The following is an 8,112-nucleotide window of genomic DNA, read 5'->3' as shown; positions in this document are numbered from 1 at the left end:
AAGTCTGCACGTTTTCCTCTTTCTAGTATTCAGTCTACTACTTCGCATGTTTTTAGAATTGGTGTATACCGATATTTGGGGCCCTGCTCCCATTTTATCTAGGGAATTGGATTAGGGTCCACGGTATAACGATCCAAAATTGTGAACATAGGGTACTAAAATTGTGAAATGAACCTGGGTCCATGGCATAACAACCGAATTAAAATGGCCTGATCCAATTCCATTAAATATTTCATCAACATGGGCCGAGCAGTCCAACACCTAACTACCCTTAATTAAATAATTAGACCAATTAAATATTTATTAGGCTTACATAATCAATTCTCCACCAAAACCCAATTAAAGAAATATTAGTCTAGCTCAATTAAAGTAATTAACTTGACAACCAATTCTCCACCAAAACCAATAACAAGGCCCAATCGGTACATATGCCATTATGCCAATCCATTTACCTTATCAAATTTCAGTGTTTACAATCAGTCCAATTTCCTTTTCAATTTTTTATTTGATCGGATAATTCAGATTGGTCAGGTATTGCTCAAGCCTCCAATCCCGTGTAGCATTATCCATTTATAGATATGCAATATCTCACACTTAATTTTTTACTATTTGAAAAACTAGGGTCTTAATCATCTTATTTATTGTTCATCAATTATATTTACTCTGTACTTCATTATTGAGTATTGAACCACCTCACTTTTATTTAAGTATTGATAGATTATTTTGGAAGTGAACTTTTTATCATATCTATCGTGAAGGTAACCAATGCATAGACTTCCTTGCCAACATGGGTCAAAGCTCATCTTGGGATACGATTGTTCTGAATCACCCTCCCGAGGGTATGAGAGAGCTCCTTCTGCGTGACGTCTCTGGTATCGATTCTTGCAAGCGTCATTAATCATTCATTGGGGTCCCCGAGGCCCCTCCTCCTCACCAAAAATAAATAAATAAATAAATAAAATATTACATGAGAATTTACATACAAACTCAAACCAAGAACCTGTTCTCAAAAAAAAAAAAAAAAAAAACTCAAACCAAGAACATTTATTTATGGAAAAAGCAATTACTACATGCTAGGGATTTCTGATTCTAGTTCAATACTAGATTGCCAGCTTGAACACCTATCTAAATTCATATTGCTATGATTTAGCACTGATCTAGAAACTTAATAAAGTTCAAATACATGCCAACCAAAACATTCTAAATTACCAATACATGAGAAGCAAAACCTCCAGCAGAACTTCTCAATCTGCAATATGCATTTTCCCCCAGGGTTAAATTCAAAGCTTATTTTTATACCAGAAAACACCCTTGTTCTTGTCACCTTCATCTGGCTCCACATACATACACTCCTTCACTTCTCTGAACATTGCATTGAACACTGGTGTGCCATCAAATTGATAGTACTCACCCAATATTGGTTTGATAGCCTTTGTGGCCTCCATTGCATGATAGTGTGGCATGGTTGAAAACAGATGATGAGCCACATGAGTATCTGTGATGTTATGGAATACCTTGTTCAGAATTCCATAATCTCTGTCCACGGTGGAGAGGGCGCCCCTTAACCAATCCCACTCCGAGGAATCATAGTGAGGCAATGATGGGTGAGTGTGCTGCAGAAACGTGATCAGTACGAGGAACCCGTTTACAATAAGTAACGGGACACCATAAACACAAAGAACCCAAGGCAGCCCTTTAGCTGCCACCAGACGGTACAGCCCATAGGTTACAGCGAAGATACCAGCATCAGATAGGAAGATCTGAGCACGCTCACGATCTGAATATATAGGGCTATAAGGGTCGTAGTGACAGGCAAAGCGGGGATATGGCCGCCCAGAAACATTGAACATCAGGTATAGAGGCCAGCCTAGAGTGAGCTGGACAAGGAGCGTGAATGCTCTGCCAGGGGGGTTGCTAAGATATTTGGAATACCATTTCATGCCAGATTTCTTCTTAGGTACAAAGACCTCATCCCGTTCAAGGGAACCAGTGTTTGAATGGTGACGACGATGACTATATTTCCAAGAGAAGTATGGGACAAGGAGAGCAGAGTGTAGGATAAGTCCAACAGTGTCATCAAGCCATTGGTAGTCACTGAATGCATGATGGCCACATTCATGAGCAATGACCCAAACTCCTGTGAGTACACAGCCTTGGCAGATCCAGTAAAGTGGCCAGGCCAGGTAAGAGAGAGGGTGTGGGAGGAGATGGAAATAGCTCGTTGCAACATAGTAGAGGAGAGAAGCAATTATGAGGTCATAAACAACATAGGAGAATGAGCGAAGAACGGATCGTTGAAAACAATGGGGTGGGATGGCTTTCTTAATCTCACCAACTGTGAAAGCTGGTTTGGCATATGGAACACGCTTAACAACATCAGATTTGGACTTCTTGCCCTCTGGGTGTACAGCCGTCCTGCCTCCAGCACCCATTGTTTACTGAACTACAATAAGATCAGATATGGTTGTCATATAAAAATGCAGATTTCTGGATGCTTCGTAAACTAAATGGACAGTGAAAAGGATACAATAAAAGATTGAATATACTAGATGGAAGGAGGAAAAAGCCTAGAAGATTTCAAGACTAAAAACGAGACATATTACTGCGTGAAAGTTAAAAGCATCAGAATTAACCATAAACACAAGTTCTATAGACAGACAGATGCATATATTTATTTAATCTCAAATCCTAACTAGTAACTATGGTCTATGGACTTTTCCTTACTGGCTAAGAGTCATTATTACTATTAACTATGGTCTATAGTTTTCCTTACTGGCTAAGAGTCATTATTATGTCCTCTCTATATACAGAGGAGTATACCTTCATATGACATCCAACTTGGGTTGAATACATGAAAACAATTGGGTAGGCTCACAAATATAAAATCAACAACTTGGAACATAGAAGAATTTATTGGATGGCCATCAAGAAAAGGAAGAACTTGCACTTTTTAAAAAGATAAATTAAGCAAGATATTTTATCATCAAAAAGATATTTCTTTGACTTGGGCGAATTAAATCTCAATGGGATAACATTACACATTAAGCAAACCAAATCTACGCTTTCTTTCAAAGTTGTGGCTTATTGGTTTCACATTCTTGCAGGTCACAAAGTGTTTAAGTATTTGCATCAAGTAATAAACCATAAAATCACCTTGGCAATCAGAATTCTGTGAAACCCCAGATACCAACTGTGCTTCATAAGGATTTTCACTTGAAGAAAATTGAAATTTTTAGATCTAGTATTGTCATTTCAAATAATGGCTGGGGAAAAAATTACGGGTGCTTAACTGTATCAATTTCTCCTCAAGTCAAGCAAAAGTCTTCCACTTGAACTAATTGTGGAAGGCAAGGAAAGTGAACCAGGAGACAAAAGTCAAAAAGTTTCTCAATTATATTAAGAATCAAGCATAAAAAAAATACTTAGATCTAACATTTGGCAAGACAATCAAATTCAGATCCAAGTACTTAAATTAAGGAGAAGCTGACAAATAAGGATGATAAGACCAAAGCATCCCACTTTAACAAATAATAAAAGTAACAAGTGGGCCATTAAATAAACATAAAATAAAATTACCAAATAAATTGATTATAAAATATTTTTAAAAAATAGCATATTCTTTTATCTTTCTTTTCTCCATGAGTTGGAGATCTGATCAAACATCCCACTAAAGGAGCCTTGTACGAAGGTTCACATGTTCACATTAGATTGGATCAGTGATAGTGCCAAACAGCTGCATAATTCCTCCATACTCCTAATATCTAATGACCAAACTTGTAAGTCATGTGGCAGCCAATTTGTCCACGTGCACAAAAAACAAGTAAACAACCAAAAAAAAAAATATCTAAGCTGTACAATAAATAATGACCTAAACCTATAATCTTGGCAACTAGAAAAGGCAACAGCTAAGAATCTCAAAGGCCAAAATATTTAGCATCCCCTATAGACATCCTCATATCCATATTCACATAAATAAATTCAATCAGATCAATGCCCAGTCTTTTACATTTGGCAGCTAGAGATTTTTTTTTAAAAAGGTAGTGCATTTAATTATTGGATGAATTACACTACAAAAGTATTATTAAATCACATGAAATTAAATCTGCAAGTTGTCCAACATCAAGAATCCAATATTTGCCCTAGGGGAGAACTGGAAATAAAATCCCTTCATCTAAATTTTTGGCAAAATCCAATCTAAATTAGAAGAAAAGATAGTATTAACATTTCAATAGAATTTTCCTTCAAGAAAAATCAAAATTAATATTAGAAAAGTCAAACCATTTTACAAATGATTTAATAGAAATAAAAGTTGTCTACTTTACTAAAATAACCTTACAGATAGTTCTATATTCATACATTACTAATAAACTTCTAAAATATGTAGACAAGAAGAGAGTAATAAAAGGATCACAAGGTGCTAAACCAATCTAAGTTGTTCATAGTTGACCGGCTAAAACAAAGAAAGCCAATAGTCAGCTCCAAGCTCCCTCAGTCCTACCGGACTCAAACTTAGAACCTTCTGCTTACCAAGTCAATTGTTCGATCAAATCGGCTAGGGTTGTCCATGTGGAAAATAACTGATTTGCTATAATGATTGTTAATATTTTGGTTAAATAAGAAGTTTATACTTATTTCAAACAAAAAAGTTTATACTAAAAGTGGTAACTTCAGAGATGGAAACATGTTTTTTTAAAGAACAAAAAAGTTTATACTAAACGTGGTAACTTCAGAGATGGAAACATGTTTTTTTTAAGATTACCTCCATTCATTCAATAATATTATGAGATTATTATTTGTGTGATCCATCAATCCCAGAATTAATATATTTGAATTTTCGTACAATTGTACTCCGTATTAAATACAAGTATCATTAATAAAAGGATGGATCATTAAACAGAAAAGAAAGACCACTTCTCCTAAATGAAATGTCGAATTCAACAGAAAGTAATGATGACAATCAGTAATAAAAGCTCAAAGAATCAGTAGATCTGCATACAAAACATGCATCCTAAAGCACGAGAATGAACAAAGACAATCTCAGAAATCAAATCCAAATCTATGCAAAAACAATCAGCAAGAGGAAAGCACAAGGAAGAATAGATCTAAAAGGCATAGGCCGCCTATACAGTAAAAGGCTGCTAAATGCAAATGTTGAAGTTCAAACTACAGAGACCGCATATATGTAGTGTGTGTATATATACACACAAATATATTGAATGAGGAAAATTACCTGAACGGCCTTCCGTTCCTCTTTCTCAACCTCCAAGAGCTCTTCTGTCTCTCTCTCTCCCCGTGAATGTGTAGAAGGAAGGGCGTTGAATCTCCGGCGGCCTTGTATCTGCGTATGAGGAGAAGAGAGGCCGCTATTTAAGCTTTGGTCTTCCCTCCGAAATGGAACCACCCTCGTCTTTACGTACACCGTGGACCACACCAACCACTCACACCTTTTTTATTACTATTTTTTTTGTAAGGAGTACTATCTCTATTACAATGAAGTATTATTTTATATAAGAATAATATATTTTATATAAGAATAAGATTTAAATTGGTCACTGAATGTAACCTAAAAGTGCAATTAGACAACTGAATAAAAAAAGTGTAATTAAGTCAATGAACACTTCAAATATATGCAATTTCACCTAATAGTAGGTTACCATCCATTTTATCAGGTTACTTGCTTAATTGGACGGTGAGTTGTCATTTTAAAATTATTTTTAATAATAAACTTTAAAAATACAATTTAAAAATTTTTTTTAAAAAAAGTGAGTGGTCGCCAACTACATTGAACAACTGTTGCATCATCATTCCATCACCGGATTTATCTCTCCTTCCTACGGCGCATAGTAGCAGTGGTCCCTGGCTACTAACAGCGTTTGGCCGGTGACTCTGGTTCACTAGGCGAAGAAGCAACGACATCGATGGCGAGGGGGAGCAAGTGGCGATCAAGATCTGTGGCGGTTGGAACTCCCCGGCGAGCTTTACCGGCGACATTGTGTTCCAAACTTCAAGATTTTTTTTTCCGGTTGTTTTGTTGAAGAAGTTGACTTTCGATAAATAATAATAATAATAATAATAATAATAATAATAATAATAATAATAATAATAATAATGGACACTTGACTGAATGGAAATTTTAGTTGAAATAAATTTAGGGGTTGGGCATGGGTAAATATGGACACTTGACTGAATCATGTCCAATTGATGCACTAGCCCAAGAATGGAAAATTGATGATAAAACTTTATCGTCCCGCATAATAAATTGTATTGATAGAAAATTAATTTTATCTATGTAACACTGTATAACTGTGAAAGATGTTTGGGAATTGGTGGAAGTGGTTTATGCATGTGGTGAAGATGAATCCTGACGGCTCTATTGCTAGACTCAAAGCATGCTATTGGTGGCTAAGGGGTATGCACGAACATATGGTATAGATTATACCGAGACATTTTCCTCGGTGGCTAAGTTGACTTCTGTACGCATATTTATATCTTTGGTTGTTCTTAATCACTGGCCTTTATACTAGTTAGATGTTAAAGAAAATGCATTTAGTGACAAATCTTTTGACCATTATGATATAGGTAGCGATGCAGCCGAAATTTATACTTTTAAATCATTCCTCAGAATTGAGTTTCATACTAAGGATCTAGGAGTACTGAAATACATTTTGGGTATTGAAGTTACTCGCTCCAAGAAAGGCATATTTCTTTCACAGAGGAAATATGTGTTTGAACCTTCTTGAATATACTGGATTACGTGGGTTAAAGTCGTGTGTTACGCCCATAGAATCGGGTGTCAAGCTTGTAGCATGTGAGGAGGAGGTGTTTGGAGATTTAGAACGGTATAAGAGGTAAGTGAGAAAGTTGAACTACCTCACGATTACTCGTCCAAATATTGTGTTTTTAGTAAGTGTGGTAAGTCAGTTCATGAGCTCACCAACACGAAATCATTGGGAAACACTCGTTCATACTGTGAAGCATCTTAAATGTGCACTTGGGAAAGGAGTCCTTTATGTTGATCTTGGACACACAGATGTTGAGGCGTTCTTCAATGCAGATTGGGTAAGGTCGCCTGGTGACAGAAGGTCTATGACGGGATATTGTGTGTTTATAGGAGGCAATTTAGTCTCATGAAAGAGTAAGAAGCAGAGCAGTGTAGCACGGTCAAGTGCGGAGTCTGAGTATAGAGCTATGACTCATGTGACCAGTGAAATAGTTTGGGTGCATAATATTCTAAAAGAGATGGGTGTGGATGTGAAGTTACCTATTAGGTTGTGGTGTGGCAATCGTGTTATTATACATATTACAAACACTCTGATTTTCCACGAGCAGATGAAACATAAAGAGTATTAAAGTTGATTGTCATTTTATAAGAGAGAAAGTGCAACAATGACTAATATTTGTTGTGCATATTCGAGTGGTGATCAACTAGCTAACGTATTCACAAAAAGGGCAGAGTGGGAGTCAAACTTCATATAGATACCCAACATAAGCACCAAATCGGTACAATATAGCAATCAGTCGTGCATGATATTCGGACTCGGTCGTCAGCACTCGAATTGTGACTAGTCGACTCTCTAATCATCCTTCTATAACCTTCCATTTATTATCTTAATTATTACCCATTAATCACTCCAATTATTACCCATAAAACCTATTAATTATCTATTTATTTCCCCATTTACTCACCCATTAAATCTCATTATTACCCTATTAAACTACCCTTTAATTTCCCTATGTAACATCTACCCCCCAATCCCCCATGCTACTATAAGAAGGGTCAGGGAAACAAGAAGGGGGGGGGGGGGGGCGCTCTAACGTGAGAAAAGGGAGACAGTAGAGAAAACATGTACAAATTGCCTACAAAATATATACTTATATAGTAAAGTTCGGTTTGGCACCGCCCAAAAAGGCTCGTGGTTTTTACCATTTTGGTTTCCACATTAAAATTATTGTTTTTACTCTTGTTCCTATTTATTTTTTTTATATTTTATATTCGTTCGATCGGTTGTGTTGACCCACCGAGTGACTACTGAGAAAAGGGAGACAGTAGAGAAAACATGTACAAATTGCCTACAAAATATATACTTATATAGTAAAGTTCGGTTTGGCACC

The 8,112-nt window shown here is 36.3% G+C and overlaps 1 protein-coding gene across 4 annotated transcripts; it reads right to left on the bottom strand.

The window, feature by feature from the left end:
* Window positions 1-1,023: 1,023 nt before the first annotated feature.
* Window positions 1,024-5,386, bottom strand: LOC116029392 (delta(12)-fatty-acid desaturase FAD2-like). 4 transcript variants are annotated; one of them, XM_031271373.1, is made up of 2 exons: window positions 5,231-5,386; window positions 1,024-2,443 (listed from the first exon to the last, which is right to left on the bottom strand). In XM_031271373.1, the coding sequence occupies exon 2, from the start codon at window positions 2,430-2,432 to the stop codon at window positions 1,281-1,283; it is 1,152 nt and encodes a 383-aa protein (XP_031127233.1). In that variant the 5' UTR covers window positions 2,433-2,443; window positions 5,231-5,386; the 3' UTR covers window positions 1,024-1,280. The 4 variants fall into 4 exon arrangements, with proteins under 4 accessions (XP_031127233.1, XP_031127234.1, XP_031127235.1 ...); XM_031271374.1 differs by having other exon boundaries at window positions 1,024-2,438; window positions 5,231-5,382; XM_031271375.1 differs by lacking the exon at window positions 5,231-5,386 and adding an exon at window positions 3,154-4,240.
* Window positions 5,387-8,112: the final 2,726 nt, after the last annotated feature.

This window comes from Ipomoea triloba, chromosome 9 (assembly GCF_003576645.1).
Source record: "Ipomoea triloba cultivar NCNSP0323 chromosome 9, ASM357664v1".
NCBI lineage: Eukaryota > Viridiplantae > Streptophyta > Magnoliopsida > Solanales > Convolvulaceae > Ipomoea > Ipomoea triloba.
The sequence above is the reverse complement of the archived record's forward strand: the minus strand, read 5'-3'. Positions and strand labels throughout refer to the sequence as shown.